The sequence below is a fragment of the Schistocerca serialis genome, chromosome 2 (assembly GCF_023864345.2).
Source record: "Schistocerca serialis cubense isolate TAMUIC-IGC-003099 chromosome 2, iqSchSeri2.2, whole genome shotgun sequence".
In the NCBI taxonomy this organism is placed as follows: domain Eukaryota; kingdom Metazoa; phylum Arthropoda; class Insecta; order Orthoptera; family Acrididae; genus Schistocerca; species Schistocerca serialis.
The window spans coordinates 1,162,761,946-1,162,783,197 of record NC_064639.1 but is presented as its reverse complement, the minus strand read 5'-3'; the positions used below and the strand labels follow the sequence as shown (position 1 = coordinate 1,162,783,197).

Below are 21,252 nucleotides of genomic sequence, written 5' to 3'. Positions count from 1 at the left end.
CTGGTTACGCCAAAAATCTGTAGAATAAAGAGCAATGTGACATTGTATAAACAAAAGTTTGGAGGTGATGATGTTTACCTCGTTTCACTAATCTACAGTATAACGCATTCGTAACATAGCACTCTGGGACGACAGATGGCAAAAAATCTACACGCGATGAATTACGAACTCAAAGCTGAAATTCCTAGTGCGTTGCGCAAAGAGGTAGAAATCCGGGTCCAGTTATTGCTTCAGGAAACAACTGTAATGTTCTCGGGAATCATAAAAACATCTTACAGGGTAATGTATTACTTCTCTGAAGTATTTTTCAGACGTGAGACGTCCTCTATTTCAGATTAGTGATAACCTGATAAGCTGGAGGCCAGCACCCGGATCCTGATATCGTGAAGTGAACTAATCCGGTGTGATACATCTCAAGTTTTAATTCTTCGTTATCAGTCACGTTCAAGGCTAATGTCAATGTGTTTACGTGAATCCACTCAACAGAATGCACCGTATTGGATTCCCAATCAGTTAGGTGTTTCCTTTTATATGATGCTAATCGACGTCTTCTTTCATTTTGTTAACTGCCTCATTGGCTTTCACATCTACGTATACACATCGCAAGCCATCTTACGGAGTGTGGCCAAGGGTATTTCTTGCAACTTTAAATTCCAACGTTTTCTGTTCTAAACGCGAATGGTGCGTGGGAAAAATGATTGTTGTAAGCCTCCTATTTTTCTCCGTAGCACATGACTACTGCTTTTAATTTGTTTCTTTTCTGTGTCGCAAGAGTTTACTATTCACCGCCATAGCTTAAATCATTCCAGATAAATGACTTGGTAAATTGTTTCTTAGTTCACGTAAAGAGGTAGCTGCTAATCAAACATTTTTTGAAGAGGTAGAAAAAATCAGCCAACCAGTTGCAAAATCTCTTCAGATTTACACAGTTGCTGATTCGCAGCCACGTTTAAGATTTTCAAAAATTTAATTTTATTCCTGAAGATTTATTCTTTCTATATCCGATTTGTTTTTTTGGTGGGCATCAGTCTTCTTATTTGTATCGTGAGCCCCACCACGAACTCCTCTCCTCTGCCAGCCTCTTCACCTCAGAGTAGCACTTTACCGACGTCCTCAACTATTTGCTGGATGTATTCCAATCTTTGTCTTCCACTATACTTTTACTCTCTACACTTGCCTCTGTATCGTGGAAGTTATTCATTGATGTCTAAATAGACGTCCTACCATCCTGTCTCTTCTTATTATCAATATTATCCACAAGTTTCTTTCCTCGCCGATTCTGCTGAGGACCACCTCGTTCGTTACCTTGTCAGTCCACATTATTTTCAACATTCTTCTGTAGCACCACATGTCAAATACTTCGATTATCTTCTGGTCCGGTTTCCCAACAATCCATGTTTCACAATTTCACAACCATACAATGCTGCGCACCAAAAACGTACATTCTGAGACATTTCTTCCTCAAACCACGGCCTACGATTTGGTATTGCTGGAGTTCTCTTGGCCAGGAATGCCCTTTTTGTCCTCTTTGCTCCGTCCGTCACGGGTTAGTTTGCTGCCTAGGTATAAGAGACCCTTAACATCATCTACTTCGTGATCACCAATCCTGATGTTAAGTTTCCCGCTGTTCTCATTCCTGCTACTTCTTATTACTTTCGTCTTTCTTCGATTTACTCTTAGTCAATTTCTCTACTCATTAGACTGTTCTTGCCGTTCAGCAGTTAATGTAGTCCGCCCCCGATAGCTGAGTGGTCAGTGCGACAGAATGTCAATTCTCAGGGCCCGAGTTCGATTCCCGGCTGGATCTTAGATTTTCTCCGCTCGATGTCCTAATCATCATCATTGCATACCTATCGACGCGCAAGTCGCTGAAGTGGCGTCAAACCGAAAGACTTGCCTCCGGCGAACGGTGTACCCGACGGGAGGCCCTAGTCACACGACATTTACATTTAGCAGATACTGTAATGCTTCTTCACTTTCGCTGAGGACAGCAATCCGTTATTATCTCACAGTGAAAGATAGTTGTTGGTATACAGTTTTGATTTGCAAGATGACTGTCTAATCAATTGATTCAGCTAAAAGTAACAAATCAGACTGAACGAGTGGTGTAATTACTGATTAAATCCTAAGGATCAGTTGAAAATATCTCCAGCAGCACGTGGCACTCTTAGAACGCCAGTAAATGGTCTATGTGTAATGCGTAGTGGATAAGCCTCTATCAGTAAGAATAATCCACATTCAAAAACTTTTCTTTAGGGATATGGAAGGGTGAAGCTAGACGAGTGACAGTTTAAACATATCATAAACCAGTTTACTGGCGGAAGTAAAGCTATGCGGAGGGATCGTGCGTCGTGCCTGAGTGGCTCACAGTCAGTCGGCAGAGCACTTGCCGGCCAAAGGCACAGGCCGCAGGCCGCAGGCCGTGAGCTCGGATGTCGGGCCGGCACTCGGTTTTAATCTGGCAGGAAGTTCCATATCAGCGCACACTGCTCTGCAGAGTCAAAAGCCTGCTTCTAGGCTTCCAATTTTCAAAAAGGAACCTGTACTTAATAAGAAAAATCTATAGTCCTGCACAAGTTTTAAGCAAGGGAAAGCGCTGTAGGATGTACGCTAAGAAATAGGTATTGGAATGCTTGGGATAAACTGCTAGGTGAAATGCAATTAAAATTGGACTGAACATATGTTGCGTGCAGAAATTTAGTTAGAAAAACACTAAACATATACATTGGGACACAGAATTTGCTGGAGCCTGGTTTGCGAGCAACTGAACACAAAAATTAACCACCTACCTTGCCTCTTGGGCTTATGAACCATCGATAATTCGTGAAATACGGATAGTTTGACGGGCAGGTTTCACACCCGCACTTGATACCCACTCTACCACCACATAGATAAATAAAGCACACCTGAAGAATTACAACACGCACCACAAAAACTTATAATCTGCAAAAAGGTACGTTCCCGCCAATATAAGGCACATATCATCAACACAGAAAATTCATACCATAGAATTGAATGAAATATTAGGGTAAGAAATTCATTTTAGATCACAAATAGTGACTCAACAATACCAGTAGCACGGGTTTATCCAAATGGATCAGAAAAGTAATAAAAAAATATGCAAGAAAATAGTAAACATAGGCTAAAACTACACTACAGAAACAATCAGAACTTCAAGCATAGGCTAACCAATTCGGTGATAAAATGACACAAAGCACCCATAACAAGAAAGAATAACGAATGATTACGAGCCGTCAGAAATACAGGTCATAGGCCAGACACTCGAGAATGGAACTGAACTTAAAGGCTACCGATAATGGAAAAAGGTGAAGAAATGAGGAGCTGAAGGTTCATTCGTTTTTCAAACACAAGGTCCAAGTTTCACAAAGTAAGACCAAGAAAAAACATGAAAATCCTAGGAATTTATTATTCTGGAGAACGATTTATTCTCATCAGCATATTACCGAAACTTAAACACAAAATAAAACACATTCAGAGAAGTGAAGGGTATCTAAGGGATATACGAACACGTGGGTTTGAACAGTTAGAAGCACACGTTCGAAACGGATAGAAGCTGCAGAATGAAATGAGACTAATGTAAAGGAAGAATTGAAAACGCAAGAAACGCAAGCAAACGCACATTCATTCTTAGGAACAACAACACTAGCTGAAACCCAGCATAGCTCGTACGCCAAGCTTTCACATTCCTATGTTCTGGTTGAACAGAGGAACTACCTATAAAAATCGCAAAATTGCAAAAATCCTTGCAGTCCCTATGTTGCGTCAACTGTACCGCATGATTACGAAGACCTAAAGCTGTAAAAGCAATGGATTAATGCTTTAGTCAGGCTCTATCTTACGCGAACTCTATCACCGTAGTAAGACTACCATAGACGAGTTCCCACAAGCTACTTTGCTCACCAAGATCGCAGGAACTAGATCAGTTCCCTAGCAAAATTTGGGTCTACACAGGTAGCGGAAGTGATTAGAGAAAACCCTGTTCGTACCATGCCAACTTGAGCACAATAGTCCTTCGAACGACAAGTACAAACGTCTTTGTCTAAGTCTATCGGAGAGTCGGATAAACTGCCTCAACTGCAGATGGGAAGTACACTAACAACCAAGCACTATAAAAATGTAATACAGAGGCACATTGAGGGGAGATTGCACGTGAAATTCGTTGAAATTTGACTTTTTTTTTCTACTCCATAATATACTCTGGACGTTCCCGAACATTTTGATATATAATACATTAACATCAGACAATTGTGATACCTTCAAATAATATTTTGAATGTTGTGTGACTGTCAAATTTCGCATCTATGCATATTCTGCGACAGTTGAGCAGTCATATCTTGGGAACTACACAGTCTAGAAGGCTGTGGATTGCTTTGTTTTGTGCCTACTGCTACGTCTCAGAAGTTGGCATTACGAAGAAACAAATCAGACATTTGTTACTGATACTAGTTTCCGTTAAAAGTAATGTGATTATCGGCTATTTTTGTAGTTAGCTGACTTCTATTGGTTTTTGAAGTTCTCAGTAAGTACTGCCAAGATTGTACAGTGAACCAGAAGAACAGATTACTGCATAAGCAGCAGTGAATAAAAAATTGTGATGGCACAAGTGGAGAAATGGAGATAAAAGGAGCAGTTAACATTTTCCAGCGTTTGCAGAAGGCGAGAGGTGTCAGATACGTGAATTACGTAGATGATGGAGAAAGCAAGGCTTTCATTGCAGTACGAAACAGTAAGCCACATGATGTTCCCGTACAAAAACTTGAGCGTGCAGGACATGTCACGAAACGGCTGGGAACACGTCTGTGTACCCTAAAAACCAAGCTGGGTAGTACAAAACTGTCTCATGAGAAGACAATAAATGTGCTGGAAGGCTAACAGAGCCGGCCAGTGTGGCCGTACGGTTCTAGGCGCTTCAGTCTGGAACCGCGTGACCGCTGCGGTCGCAGGTTCGAATCCTGCCTCGGGCATGGATGTGTGAGATGTCCTTAGGTTAGTTAGGTTTAAGTAGTTCTAAGTTCTAGGGGACTGATGATCACAGATGTTAAGTCCCATAGTGCTCAGAGCCATTTGAAACATTTGACTAACAGACAAAGTAATTGATGAATTACAGGAATATTATGGGAAGGCTGTTAGAGATAACTGTGACAATTTAGAGAAGACGAAAAGAACTGTGTGGGGCACTTTCTTTCATCGAATATCAACCAATGAAAAGCCATATCATGCTTTGTGTCCACCTCCACCAAACAATTGGGGTAAATATAGGTAAGCTGAATTTTCTGACACCCTGCATGAATTTACACACATAAACATTCTCTACCTTTGGCAGTAATGGAGGCAATCAAACCTATTTACAGAGATTTAACAAATCCTGAGCTGCTAAAGAAGTGTTTACATGAGAAGACCTAGAATGTGAATGAGCCCTTCAGTAATGTTGTGTGGTGCTGTGTGCCTAAAAATGTATTTGTTGGCCTTATGACTCTAAAGTTAGCAGTGTCTGATGCTGTAATGACTTTTAATGGTGGGAACTATGAAAGACTCAAGGTTCTCGAGAAGTTAGGAATAAGATGTGGACAGAACGGAGCTACAGGACTGCAGGAACTGATTGAGCTTCGCGTACATGAAGCAGAGTTAGCTGCTCAACAAATAACAGAAGAAGCAAGAAAGAAAAGGAGGAAGCAAGCACAGGGCAGTTGTGACACTGAAGAAGACACAGAGTATGGGCTAGGGTAATTCTAGTGCATAAAAGAGGCAGAGATGTAAGTCTGTAGAAGAATTTGTAATTAAAAAGTTTTAAACCTCAATGTCTCTCAACTACATTTTTTCCAATAAATGAAGTGTTTTCTAAAAAAGTACTGATGGTAGAGACATGAAATTTTCACAGTATGCCAAGTGTGAGATTCAACACATATGGAACTAGAATAATTAAAATATCGTGAGTTGTTTTGTTTTTATGTTCATTTATTTACAAAATTCTGTAAAAAATTAAGTGTTTGAAGAAAAAAAAATAACATATCCCACAACACAATTTTAGTAATAATTCTAGTTCAGTGTATCTAGAAAGGTGCATTCAATAATTATGGAAAATTGTAAGTTGGCGTCTTATTAACTTTCCAAGATAATGGATCACAAAATTCGGTAATTGAAGATTGGTGGCATGGGACATACAATGTTCCCTTAACTCACTTTGCCATTCAAAGAGGGCAGGAATGGGAAAGAAACACAGGAATACAACATTAAGGTGTGGAAAGTAAAAGGAACACATGTTCTTAATGCTTGTACATATAAAATAGATACGAAACAGACATGACTGAAAATAAATGTGTGAGACTGTGGCTGATAAGGACATACTCAGTTGCTCACTCTTTATCCCGTTATGATTTACCAGATGCACCCGAAAGCTAGAGGCGTGAAACTTAACTTGAGTGAAACATTATGAGCTGTCTTGTATAGGGACCTTTCAACTATGCAACCCAAAAGCGCAAATGGTTCACCTGTTTCAGTCGTGTGTTCTTATTCTGCTGGTGGTGCTGATATTCTTATTGGCGCGCGGGATTAGCCGAGCGGTCTATGGCGCTGCAGTCATGGACTGTGCGGCTGGTTCCGGCGGAGGTTCGAGTCTTCCCTCGGGCATAAGTGTGTGTGTCTGTCCTTAGGATAATTTAGGTTAAGTAGTGTGTAAGTTTAGGGTCTGATGACCTTAGCAGCTAAGTCCCATAAGATTTCACACACATTTGAACATTTGAAATGCTTATTTAGTTTTTCAATCATCATTCAGAATACACTGGTTGACAATAATAGTAAAGCACCCAGAACGGGTTGGATAGGCTGTGCTGCGTTATTTCAGTGATTACATTATCTGGTCATGTGTACAAAGAACTTGGCAGTATAAGCACATTTGTCGTTATAATGTTGTTCCATCTTTGGCCTTAATGCAACACCGATTCGGTGGGGGAGGGTGTCGTAAAGCCGTCGCATCCTGCCCTGTAGCAAGCTGCTCCACGGCTGTTGTAACTGTTCCATCATAACACGGATACTGGTACTGGAATGGCAGTTGACGTCCGGCCTGGCTCCGTACGTACACTATCCGGGACAGATGTAGGCATCTTATTAGCGAAAGGTGTAGTTCAACGTCGTACAACGGCACATCGATACACGTGCATGTTTTCGATGAGAATTCTCCTATTGAAGGGTGGTACCACGATACTTCCACATTGGAGGTAACACGTGGGGTCGCGGAATATCCGTGACGTACCACTGCGCCGTCACAGTTCCCTCAGCCACTGCCATCCGTGACCTGGAGTCACGCCCGATGGACCCTCACACCGTGACGCCGGGAGTAACGTCGCTGTGGCTCTCTGAAACGTTTCAGGAAAGGGATGGACCTCTTCGCAGCTCGCGCTCCATATTCGTCGTTGATGTGTGTTGCAGGCAGTGCGGAACCGCGGTGTGCCGCTGAGTACAGTGGGACGTGCTTTATTAGCAGCCACGTTTCCCACACACTCGGTAGCACTCCAAACGCAGCCGACTGCGTTGTGGTGTTACCGGCAGCCTAAGGACGTGTCGGAAATTCCGTAGTTCGTCTGCAGCTAGTCTCTGAACAATGGTGGAGTTTGATAAAGAATGTCGTAGGGAGTCCACTACTTGTTCTCGGATGACAGGCGCAGACATGGAGGGTTTCGATGTGGTTGGCACACTGTACGCTGGTCCTCCATTGCAGTGGTGAGGCGTTGTCGACGACGAGCACGCCTGGCCCTCACGTCCCCAGCCAGTCCGACATCGGGTCGCCGTCACATTCGAATGTCCCACAAATCCAGACATTGCGCTACTCGACTAGCAGGTCAAATAGTGACCAACTACGAGCCCTTTAAGGGGAGTTAGAACGGAAATTTTTTCATATTTCCGGATTTTTATCTTATTATGACGTTTGAAGTTTTCTGAATAAAATGATATATATATCACTTATAAACTCACGTGGGAAGTATTTTATTTAATTTTTTTAAATATAGTCTACACCGGTTAAAAATGTTAATTCTTACGTGCATTACTTCAAGATCTAATAAAACCGGTAATTTTTGTATATAGAAGGCTGTGGGTTGCTGTGTTATAAAGGTTATGTCCACAAGAGGATGGGCACCAGGTTGAGAAAGTTGAAACAAAGTTTGAGAGACAAGAAACTTTCTGATTGTAAAACCATAAGAGGCAGGCTAACAGACAAAATGATTGATCAACCACAGCAGTATTATGGGATGGCCATTAGAAATAATACTGAGGATTTGTTCAAACTGAAGCAGGCAGTATGGGCTACCTTGTTCCACAGACTGTCAACTGATGAAAAACCAGTACATCACCTTTGCCCTCCTGGACCTGATTCATATCGTAATTACCTCACTGTCCAGTACTCAAACAGTTCGTACAGCCATAAACATTCCATCCCAGCAGAATTAATGGATATGATAAAACCTATTTACAAAGACCTGGCAAATGCTGAATTACTGAAGAAGTGTCTGCATGGTCACACTCAAAATCCCAGTGAGTCGTTCAATAATCTTATATCGACTCGCTTACCAAAAATTTTTTTGTTGGAATGAAGACACTAAAGTGGGGGGTCAGTAATGCTGTTATTACTTTTAGTGATGGCAACATTGGTAGGGTGAAAGTGCTACAGCATATGGGAATTAATTCTGGAGTAAACTGCATCAGAGAACTTGAACGGATGGACAAGGTTCACATTGATGAAGCAGATTGTGCAGCACAGTTGATGACCAAGCAGTCCAGAAAGTAGAAAAGAAGATAAAACTTGGATAACGATCAAGAGCATTGGTGCAGTTTGTAGCGTCACCACGACGGACGGTTACTGAAGAGGATTGAGGCGATAAGTAATGAGAACTAGTGTTGCAAAAGTCACTTCATAGCTGAATGTTATATTCGCGAGCCCTGTCAGCATCAACACAACACGGAGGGAGTTCCATGAGCTGCGAATTGCAGGACGCGCTGGAATCGCGAAACCACACATCAGTCGTGAAAATGCCCATGACAGGAAAACTTTGTGCTGAAGTTACGAAACCTGCACTATGGAACAATAGAAGAACGTCATTTGGTTGGCTGAGTCCTGTATTACACAGTTCCCAATTTGTGGTCGAGTTTGTGTCCGAGGAGTGAAGCGTGGCAGGGGTTCGGTGATGATTGAGGCAATCGCATCGTGGTATTCGATTAGCCCCGTGGCTCGTCAACAAGGTCGCAATACTGTCAAGCATTACGTGACCGTTCTGGCTGATCAGGTGCATCCCATGGTACAGGGTTTTTGTCTAATGGTGTGCTTTGTTAAAAGACGACAAGGTACCTGTTCGCACAGTTCTCATCGTCCAGGACCAGTTTTGTGAACACAGAGATGATCCTCTGGCCTCTACAGTTACGAGATCATTGAAATTTTATGGAATACTTCGGAAAGAAAAACATTCATGGCCTGTTTCATCCAATCCGAGACCGCTGGAGGCTATTTCGAATGGCAACGGTTTTCCCACACCCTATTAGGCACGGTAACATCTTGTGTTCTTGGTGTTCTCATATCTTTGTCAACCCCCTGTACATCTCAATACGACATTTACCCTCCATCTGTACGGAGGTGGGTTACTCCTGGGCTGGAAGTTCCTCATTTATTCCATGACACCCTCCTTGCCGATGTCTCCACAGCCAGATTCCTCGTTTGCTAACATGCAAAGTCATGTGTAGCATTCGTCATGGAACGACGTCCACTTCGGTCGATTGACGAGATAAGTAAGATCTTCACTGACAAGACTAAGCCAACTATGATGTGTCTATGGCAAAGTAAGTGGTGCTTTCTCCCCTCGCCCCCCCTCCCCTACCATAAAATGCTTAACAGCATACTCTTTAGTGTTTGGAGCATTTTTATTCGACTTTTGCAGACGATAGTAAAAAATCCAGTGGTTCACTGTTCAAACCTCAGCAAGTCATGGGATTTCTTTCCTGTCGCTTATCGCTTCTGTCACTTACGGTTACGACTTACATATGTGAATAATGACAAGATACGTCGCGTCCCGAAGTCTACTTTAAAATGTAACTTCCCCAATTATTGAAAGGACAAGTCTTCCGATGGTGGAAATATAACCACCTCCAATATGACCTTACCCAGTAACGCACGGTCTTCAAATCTTGTTGTATGTGTCTTCTTTCACTCCGGTAAGCTACACTAAAAATAAAAATAGTATGTTAGTAGACTGTTCTTTCCCTTCCTTATGATGGTCTTAATTTCCTGGTCACCTTTAAATATCCGATTTTTTTTCACTTTTAAGATATTAAAACGAAAATAAGATGTCAGATAAATGTCCTTGACGTAAATAGCTACATGAATCAGCAACAGTTTGGCAGAAGTGCTATGAAACCTTTAGACTACAAAGCGTTGTTGTTAACCAAAAATGTAATGAATAAATTGCATATATGTATAACTATATGGTAGTTTATTTGGGGGTAATGTACGACTGCGTCATGCAGTCAGCTCCATGCACTCACCATACCTCGATCCAATTAAGAACAAGCATCTGCCTCCGAGATTTAAAGCGTCCACAATAAAGGCAGACGCTTCGCACTTCGACATTCATCTGTCTGAAAGTGCTAGGATTCAATTCTCCAGATTATTAGGCGATGACGAATGTTAGAATCCCACAGCAGTTTTCACAATATGCGTATTACTTATTACTCATTCCTAGGTCCTGGCTAAGGCTGCGTACTTTCTGACAGTGATGTGCTGTGGTCCATCTTCATCTTGAAAGTTATGCTTCCATAATTTAGTAATAAAAGAACATGTTCTGCACCCATTGCGTTATGAAAAACGGTGCTCCATAATATAGTGTAAATCTTAATATCAAGCCTTGGAGTAGTAATCCTTCAAGAGCAAACATATTGTAGAACTGATACGAATAGTAAAGGGTTGTTCAAAAGATCCATGTTCAACATATTACAAAAACATTTTATTAAAAATATAGTGTACAACAAATAATTCATCAGTATATCTTTAAATCGTAGAAAAAAAGACGAATCTTCATATGTTACAAAAGTTCCACTTACAGGCAAATAGTGTTAATTATCCTCACTTACTGATGACTTGCAGGATGAGTCTGTTGAAATGTATGTCAACAGCGATTTAACTCATTAGTATGTTCTGCATTCAACAAAGCACTTAAAGCAAGTAGATACATTGAAGAGATCTGAAAGTAACATCACAATCGATGTATCGCAGATCATGTTCTGAAGTAAACAACCAGCAGAACAGCTGCGCAACAACATCCTCTTTGCCTCTTTGAGGCAACAATAATTAAAGGTTCTCGAAAACGTTTTAGTGAGTGTAATTGAATTACTGCACAAGTTTATTCACAGCTGGAAATATTCCAATATAACTTGTTCTTAACTGTCAAAAGTAACGTTGTTATTGTCATAAGGAAGGTAACCTTTTCAAGCAGATCTGGGGCCTTACATTACAGGAATTATATGAAGAGACGCAAATGTCACGTTGAAGACAATGTGAAGAATTAGCAACTATAATCTGGTGTGAATGATTTACTTGGAGCGATAACTGAATGCAGATTTTATAATTATTGCGTAATTTTAACATGGGTATGAAATATACATGCTCTAAATTTTATTTCATTACCGAAGCTGAAAATAAAGAACCGACTACACAAAGCGACAAAGCACTATTTTCTTCTCTGTAAAAGAGCTTGCAAGGATGCTGCGCAAAGCCAACGTCCTGGTTTCTGTTTTAGCCTTGCTGCGAAGCCTTGTCCTGTGTTTTGTGTGTAGCATTTGTTTTCGCTGTTAAAGTATGATGCGATATCACAATGAAACAAATCGCTATTTACAGGGCGGGACACAGTGGCGAGGACTGGTTTCCGCAGTTAAATGACGCAACGTATCACTCCACGTAGCATGACACAGCAGTGTTTCTTTTTGCCGACCAGAAACAGGAACTTCATCTTAATACTTTCTTTTGAACCATCACATGTTTTCCTCGCGGTGCCTACGTCAAGCGAGAAGTCTCCTTGACTAGGTCAGCTTTTGTTTTAGGTCAAAGCGGAAGCGCAGCTTTATAACCAGCGTCTAACACTATACTATATCCCCTAACGGATCCTCAAGCAGAAAAATGTTAAAACTCCTAGAACACCTACTTGACGTGGATCATAGAAAAAGACGAAAAAGCCATTTCTGCGACTACTTCGCCAAAGATAATGAACGGTAAAATGTAACTTGCTGCTTACAGTCACGGTTAACATACGGGTAAGTTATTAATCAAATACTTTACAGTATCTCACCTGAACCAACAAAATTGTACACAAGATAACAATCGTCTTAGAGAGAATACCACCATCCTCTTGGTTAATGTATCAAGATGTTGCAGGACATCAAGACTACAGCCTTTAAATATCTCGATAGTTGTGCGTGAAGGAAAATAAGCTATAGTAACTTCGCTATTAAAATATACGTAGTTCGGTATTCAGTATCATCCTACGAATCTCGTGTATCCCGTGCCTCTTACTGCTTTCTGTGTCTGCGAAAAACCTAACCATTCTCATGATATCCGTAAGTGCCACCACTAAACAAGTCATAAATTTCAAGCGCCCTCTTCTAAAGAAGTATGTGCTTCATTTCTCAGTGGATTACTATTTGTATAGGACGTATAGAGTGCCATTAACGTCAGTGGAGCAGCACGAACATTCTACAATTACACACATCCAAACATTTTCGGAAACACTGTGTGGTGTTATTTAAGGCTGTAATACTCATTAATTCATACTCAAAGTGCGAAGGAGCGGAAGCGCTTAATTTCATCTTCGCTGTAGTACATCATGAGGCATTCCTGTTATTGACTTCCAGGAGAAATTTGTCTTTCAGTTGCACCACAACTTCTCGAAGTTGGCACATCTCTTCTTGGTAGTTCCTCCAGCGCTGTGGAAACAGTTCAGGATCTGCGTCGAACTCCAAGCCAGGAACCGCCCTTGATAGCGAGGAACATGCTGTCAGGTTTGATCTCGAGGGGCACCGGCGTCTTGGAGACCAACTGGAAACTGAAGCGGGAGAGGAAGTACACCAACAGCACCTTCATCTCCATCATCGCGAACCTCTGGCCTGGAACAACAGAAGTTCCATAAGAAATGCAATCATCAGTTTACTCTTTTCTCTACAGTTATGTTTTTCTTTGTTGCATTTGAAGCTCCACTGACAGAAAAAGAATGGTTCTTGAACTAATTTCGAACTTGGTTGAAGAAATGATGTAACTGGTAAAGTAAAGTGGGCTTGAATGTGAGACCTTCGTAAAGAATCGGTGGGAAATTTTATTTTATTGTAAGAGCTAAAATTGTATGTTACTGCATCGGTGGATTTGCTTTATGGTCCTCATCATCGAAACTGTTAGCACCTTTTGTGCAATTGTAACTGTGACTAGGAACACAACAGGATTTTTTGAAGAGCTTAGGGACCCCATTCCTTAGAATAGTGCCGAAAACATTACAGAGTTGAAAGAGAAATAAAGATGTTAGACAAGGACTAAGGATATTCAGTCTGATTGAGGAGATAATGAAATACTGGAACGAAAAACAGTAACGTGTAACACGATTTTGCGCAAATAGAATTCCAAAAACGCTGTTGAACTGCAAGCCAAAATACACGGTGAGGATAGCCTGGGAGAGATGGCTGAACCAAGACATTCAAATGCGGAACAAACGGGAAAAGGTTTACTGATCCATGCTGGTGATGTGCCTATTTCTTACAGGTGATTTTTTTGAAGAAGTTCCTGGGTGCATTACGCGTTACCTCTCTCGTCACTTGAGGATATCAGCGTACGTCAAGCATTGCCGGTCATGGCTTTTTGGCAGTACAGGGGTTGTAGTGTGGGAAAGTACAAATTTGCATAGGCGCACCGACCTCCAGATCTTTGAAATGCTACACTCACAGGTCAACCTCATTCGCACCGTCCTAATTTCCGTTGTGACAGGGGTTCATTGGTCCATGACTTCATTGTGATGGATGACAGTGTACGACAATAGCGCAGATGGTGGAACTCTTGCAAGAAGAGGCTATCCAGCGAATGGACTGGCCTGCCTATCCCACCGACCTAAATCCCATCGAGCACGTGTTTGATGCTTTGGGGAGGGGTACTGCAGTCGGCCCACAGGCGCCAACGACCATCCAGCAGACGCCAACCACCCTGGTGCAGGAGTGCAGCGTCCCACCACAAGAACTCCTCATCAACCTTGTCGTCAGCGTGGGAGCATCTTGTAGAGAATGTATTCCCGTCCATGGTGTTCACACACCCATGGCCCATGGCTTGCAATATCCAGGCGACCATCACGAGTCGCGGTGACTACGGCGTGATTGCTATGTTAATTGGAACTGACACATCAAGCGAAGTTACTTTCGTCTTTAAATTATGCGCACCACTGTAGTTGTGAATATAATGAACAACGGAGTTCTTTCTTGTGAAAAGAACAGAACAGAAAGCAACATAACACGAGAAAATGAGGATAAATACTTACCAATGCAGATGCGAGGTCCAGATCCAAACGGGCAGTACGTGAAGGGTTTGATGAGGTGTTTGTTCTCTGGGCTGAAGCGTTCCGGGTCGAAACGCTCCGGTTCCGTATAGTATTTCGGGTCGAAATGGATGGCGCGGATGGGTAGCCATATGACGTCTCCAGGTCGGAGGTCGATCCCCGGGCAGGTCTCAGTCGCCGGCAGTCGGTAGGGCCGCACACACTGTCGGTCCAAAGCAGAGAGCGGCGGGTACATGCGCAGCGTCTCTGTGAACAGTGTAACAGCGAAGGGTGAGTGGTCCCACTGGCACTAAGTGATCTGAAACGAAAAGAATTCTGATAGGGCACTAGGTGAGATATTTGCGTTTGTTCACTTTGGGTATCTTACTGTAGTGACTAGTATTCAGACCATCGGATGTATGTGAATACTTAATACTGTGGCTGGCGCAGGACTTGGATGTAGACACACGCTCTCTGGGAGCATAGCGCGACTGAGCTGGCCACGTACCCTTCAGAAGTCGACTCACAGTACCAACCTGTCAATCACGTCGGTCGCGGAGGACAGACGTCTGGGATTGGATGTCAGTGAGATAAACATTTTCAAATAGTGACAAATATATACACTTTGTGATCAAAAGTATCCCGACACCTGGCTGAAAATGACTTACAAGTTCGTGGCGTCCTTCATCGGTAATACTGTAATTCAGTATGGTGTAGGCCCACTCTTAACCTTGATGACAACTTTCACTCTCGCAGGCATACGTACAATCAGATGCTGGAAGGTTTCTTGGGGAATGGAAGCCCATTCTTCACGGAGAGCTGCACTCAGGAGAGGTATCGATGTCTGTCGGTGAGGCCTGGCATGAAGTCGGCTTTGCAAAACATCCCAAAGGTGTTATAAGATTCAGCTGAGAACTCTGTGCAGACCAGTCCATTACAGGGATGTTATTGCCGTGTAACCACTCCGCCACAGGTCGTACATTATGAACAGGTGCTCGATCGTGTTGAAAGATGCAGTCGCCACCCCCTAATTTCTATTCAACAGTGGGAAGCTAGAAGGTGCTTAATACACCAGTGTAGACCTCTGGTGTGATAGTTCCACGCAAAACAACAAGGGGTGCATGCCCCCTCCATGAAAACACGATCACACCGTAAAACCACCGCCTCCGAATTTTACTGTTGGCACAACACACGCTGGCAGATGACGTTCACCGGACATTCGTCATACCCACACCGTGCCGTCGGATCGCCACATTGTGTACCGTGATTCGTCACTCCACACATCGTTTTTCCACAATTCAGTCGTCCAATGTTTACACTCCTTACACCAAGCGAGGCATCGTTTGGCATTTACCGGCGTGATGCGTGGCTTATGAGCAGCCGCTCGACCATGAAATCCAAGTTTTCTCACATTCCCCCTAACTGTCGTAGTACTTTCAGTGGATGCTGGTGCAGGTTGGTGTAATGGTCTGGATGCATGTCTGCCTATTACACATTACGTCCCTCTTCAAATGTCTGTGGTCTTAGTCAGTCAACAGACGAGGTCGGCCTGTACGCTTTTGTGCTGTACGTGTCCCTTTATGTTTCCACTTTCCTGTCACATCGGAAACAGTGTACCTAGGAATGTTTAGGAGTGTGGAAATCTCTCGTAAAAGGCTATTACACAAGTGACTCCCAATCACCTGACCACGTTCGAAGCCCGTGAGTTCCACGGAGCGCCCCATTCTGCTCTCTCACGGTGTCTAATGACTTCTGAGGTTGCTGATATGGAGTACCTGGCAGTGGGTGGCAGCACAATGCACCTAATATGAAAAACGTATGTTTATGGTTGTGTCCGGGTACTTTTGAGTACACAGTGTATGTATCTTGTAAACTTTATGAATTTATTAATGTAAAACTGTATACAAGAGTATGTATAGGGATAATGAGTGGTAAATGTTTCCAGAATGAGATTTTCACTCTGCAGCGGAGTGTTCGCTGATATGAAACTTCCTGGCAGATTAAAACTGTGTGCCCGACCGAGACTCGAACTCGGCACTTGCCCGCGAAAGGCAAAGGCCCCCATGCATCAGACACAGACGGCCAATGTGATGGATCTAACACAAGTTTTTCATTTTTAGAACCAACAAATTACTACATTACTGACTACGGTACAACAACTACAGGCTGCGCAAGCTGCGTCGGCCGCACAGCCACAACGGGCCAACCAACCAGCCCAACAATGTCTCCGACCAGCAAACCAAAGTTCTGGCAGTTTAAGGAATCAGAAGAGGAATGGATTGAATACCTGACTCACTTCAGCGCATTGTCATGTTCGTCGTGTGTGTTCAAGGTACTGTAAAGTTACAATACTTCCTTTCACTTATGGGATCCCCAGTGTTCAGGTTAATACAAAAACTGTTCCCAGCCGTGTCTACCGACGAACTCAGCTCTTACTTGCTGCATTAACTCAATACTGCGACCAGCAAGTCCAAGTAGCTGCAGCCAGGTATCAGTTCTTTCGCTTGCAGAGAAATCCCGAACAGACGTACCGCTAGTGGTACTCAGAATTAACGTGCATGACTAGGAAGTGTAAATTTAAATGTAGTTGTGGCAACTCTTACGGTGGTATAATGAATGTTCCGTGATGTGTCCCAGACAGCAGAATACGGGAACAGATCTTAAAGTTCTCTGATCCATCACTTCCCCCAGTATCGCAAATCTTACAGCAATAGGATTCGGGTGCCATTACGGCCGACAAGTCTGACGAGGCCGCCATTTGTCGGTTCGAGTCGGCCCTTGCTCGCGACCGCCCCGAGCATCCACAACAACGAGCGCGTACACAGCCCCGAGAACAGCCACGTAGAAGTGTAAACAGGCCTGTGAACTTAGTGAAATCTTGCCCTAGATATTTTGTTCCCCATAAAAGACAGGATTGTCCATCACCTAACGCAACGTGTTACAATTGTGGAGAAACAGATCGTGTCCAAGCAATTTGTTTGCAACGGCACAAAAACGCCAATTTTACCCGATCCCAGAAAAAACAGGCTCGTGCACATGCAATGAACGCTGTGTTTTCAAAACCTACAACAAGTTCCGACAAAAGCAAGATTAAGGTTGTGCCCCCTCCTCGTCCTATTGCTGTGCAACGACGTTCTAACAAACTGTTTGTCTCATTACGAATTGCTGGCCGTCGTGTGACCTTTCAGCTAGAAACAGGTGCTTCAGTAACTTTGCTTACCATACAAACAGTAAGGCTCACCACACCTTTCGAAATCTAGCAAGCAACTCAGTGCTTACAACGGACAGAAAATTCCAGTGCTTGGACAAGATAGTTTGCCTGCCACTTACAAATCTCACACTAGAATGGTGAATTTTACTGTGTTGAAATCAAGAGACAGTGACAACATGTTCTGTTTAGATGCCTTTGATTTGTTTGCCCTTAGCACACAAGACAATCTACTTTCAGTGACTGCTTTTACTCCAAAATACAGAGTAACTAGCTTGCTTAAAGAACTTCCTCAACTATTTTCAGAAGGAATGGGAAAAGCTAATGACATTGTAGCGCATCCTACATTGAATGACAGTGCACAGCCTAGGTCTTTCCAGGCCATCCGCGTTCCAATTGCTTTAAGAGACAAGTAGCCAGTGAATTGAAAGAATTCCAAGATTATGGTGTAACAGCTCCCATTAGAGCTAGCCAATGGGCAAGTTCTCTAGTTTGGTTGCCTAAGCCTTCTGGTCGCATTCGCATTCGTGTTGACTTCAAGTCTACAGTCAACCCAGAAGCAGATTGACACTTCACTTACGCATTACCTCGTCCTGAGGTACTCATGGACGGGCTTGGTGAAGGCGTTACTTTTGTAAGATATATTTGCGTGATGCCTACTTGCAAATTCCATTGGATGAAGAATCACAGAAAATGTTTGCTGTAAATTCACACTTACGAGTGTTCAAGTATTTGCGTTTGCCACTCGGCAGTGCTTTCGCACCCGCCATTTTCCAGCGTTACTTGCTACAGCTGACTGCAAAAGTGCCATTTTGTTCAAACTCTCTCTCTCGAACCCGGGCCCCCTGGCGCGGCATTCGATCGCGCTGACCACTCAGCTATCGGGGCGGACGCCATTTTGTTCAGACTACCTTGACGATATTGTCGTCTCAGGCAGTACACCAGAGGAACACACTGGGAATTTGCGGAACCTTTTTCGAGTGTCGTCTCGAAAAGTATGACACTTTTCACTCTGAACTTCAGTGCTTAGATCATGTGATAAAGCCGCACGGAGTGGCCGCGAGGCTTAGGGCGCCATGTCACGGGTTGTGCGGCCCCTCCCGCCGGAGGTTCGAGTCCTCCCTCGGGCATGGGTGTTCGTGTTGCTCTTAGCATAAGTTAGTTTACGTTAGTGTAAGTAGTGTGCAAGTGTAGGGAACGATGAACTCAGCAGTCTGGTCCCATAGGAGTTCACACACGCGCACACATGTGATAAACAATGAGGGTGTGCACCCCCTGCAATCTCATGTGCTTGCAATCCGTGACCTGTCTGTTCCTCGCAATGTGTCTGGACTGCAGTCAGTACTGGGCAAGATGACATACTGCATTCGGTTCACACCCAATGCTGCACAGGTCGCCGACCCATTGCATCGCTTGCGTCGGGAAAATGTGTCTTCCGTGTGGGCCGAAGAGTGCCAAGAAGCATTTCAGGAATTCAAAAATGTCCTGATTACTGACTGTTGTTTAGTGAAATTTGACCTGCCAAGCTAGCAGTTTTGTAAGTGGAAGCTTCTTCCTACGGAATCAGCGCTGTGCTTTCGCACAGAGTTGGTACACAAGACAGACCCATTGCTTTTGAGTTGTTAGCTCAGTGCAATTATTGTCTAACAGAAAAAGAGGCTCTCGCTATTGTTTACGGTGTGACCAAATTCCATCACTATTTGTGTGGTCACAAGTTATTTTTAGCGACAACAGTGGCTCTGAGCACTATGGGACTTAACATCTGAGGTCATCAGTCCCCTAGAACTTAGAACTATTTAAACCTAAGTAACCTACAGACATCACACACCTCCATGCCCAGGGCAGGATTCTAACCTGCGACCGTAGCGGTCGCGCGGTTCCAGACTGAGGCACCTAGAACCGCTCGGCCACAACGGCCTGCCTTTTAGTGACAGATCACAACCCTTTTCGTCATTGTTTCATCGATAAAAGCCGTTTTCTACACGCTGTGCTCAATAAGTGCAACGTAGGGCTTTCTTGCTTTCACAGCATCAGTATGAAATTGTGTACAGACCTACGCCAAAGCATGCCAAAGCACACACCCTATCTCGCCTTCCGATTGTCCCACACACTGATTTCGATGCCTCTGCCGCCTCTTGTTGCCAAATCGATGCGCAGCACTCTGAATTACTGGACTCTTTTCCCTGGCAACACAGAAGAATTGCACAGGCAGTGGAAGCAGACACAGATCTCAAGATTTTGTTGCATTAGATTCGCACGTCATGGCGTCGTGGATTGAAAATTATCTAGAATTCAATTGTGCGTCGAAATTTTGCATGTCAGCATAACCTTTCAGTTCAACATGGTGTGATTCTAGTTCAAAAGGGCAGTGGACCATCGTGTGTACTTATTCCCAATGCGCTGCTAAAGGATGTATTGCGATTGTTCCACCAAGGACACTGGGAATTGTTCGCACCAAACAGTAAACGCTACGGCTCCGAACTTGGCAGGGCACGGACGCCCATTTTGAACAGATGACACCACAGTGTCCCGCATGCGCGGAAGACCAATCCGCTGCGCCACAGACATTTGCAGCTTGGCGTAAGACTCAATCCCCGTGGCAACGAGTGTACAGTGACTTTGCAGGACCATTTTGGAGCACTCGTTGGCTCATATTGGTAGACTCTTTTAGCAATTTCCCATTTGCCGTGCCTATGGCTTCTACCACATGACGGACCACAATTCAAGCGTTGACCTATACATTTTGCAGAGAAGGTTTGACAGAAGTACTCCACAGTTCTTTCACTTGATTTTGAACAGTGCCGGCCGCTGCGGCCTAGCGGTTCTGGGCGCTTCAGTCCGGAATCGCGCTGCTGCTACGGTAGCAGGTTCGAATCCCGCCTCGGGCATGGATGTGTGTGATATCCTTAGGTCAGTTAGGTTTAAGTAGTTCTAAGTCTAGGGGACTGATGACCTCAGATGTTAAGTCCCACAGCGGTTAGAGCCATTTTGATTTTGAACAGTTTTGTGAACGAAATGGCGTTGGTCATCTAACAAGTGCTCCGTTTCACGCACACTCAATGCAGAAGCAGAACGCTTTGTACGCACTTTCAGACAACAGACGGCCGAGCTTCGCACCACCCACACTCAGGAACAGCCGCTGGAGCTCTGTCACGCCTGCTGTCGCTCCCAGCCACGAGGCGGACCGTCACCACCAGCACCTCTGCGTGGCCGCCGCCATCGGACGCTGCCGCCCTTGCTGCACCCACTGCAGCGTCTGGTGCTGCCGATGGTCCGCGAGTACCGTTTTGCGCCGAGCGATCCGGTTCTTTTCAAGGTCTACGGCAACCGTGGGCGCTGGGAAAGAGACGTGACGCAGGAACGCATTCCCTGTCTCATGTACTTGATTACAGGTCCAGACGGTTTGCCGCGCCGCCACCAGAACCAGATTTGTGCGCGTCATTTGCCCCGTGGTTCTGTTGCTTCTCTCCTCCCAGATTCGCGGCC

At 43.9% G+C, this 21,252-nt stretch overlaps 2 protein-coding genes across 2 annotated transcripts in view; one reads left to right on the top strand and one right to left on the bottom strand.

Annotated features, from left to right (window-relative positions):
• Positions 1–10,981: 10,981 nt before the first annotated feature.
• LOC126458631 (cytochrome P450 9e2-like) overlaps positions 10,982–21,252 on the bottom strand; it is a 46,252-nt gene continuing 35,981 nt past the window's right edge. Inside the window, exons 7-8 of the mRNA XM_050095799.1 lie at positions 14,562–14,825; positions 10,982–13,155 (exon numbers count right to left, since the gene is read on the bottom strand). Of these exons, the coding sequence (XP_049951756.1) occupies positions 12,989–13,155; positions 14,562–14,825 (431 nt within the window). The 3' untranslated portion in view covers positions 10,982–12,988. The remainder of the gene's footprint in view (positions 13,156–14,561; positions 14,826–21,252) is intronic.
• Positions 16,784–21,252, top strand: part of LOC126458628 (cytochrome P450 9e2-like) — a 161,040-nt gene continuing 156,571 nt past the window's right edge. Inside the window, exon 1 of the mRNA XM_050095797.1 lies at positions 16,784–16,890. The gene's annotated coding sequence lies outside the window, so the exon portion shown is untranslated. The remainder of the gene's footprint in view (positions 16,891–21,252) is intronic.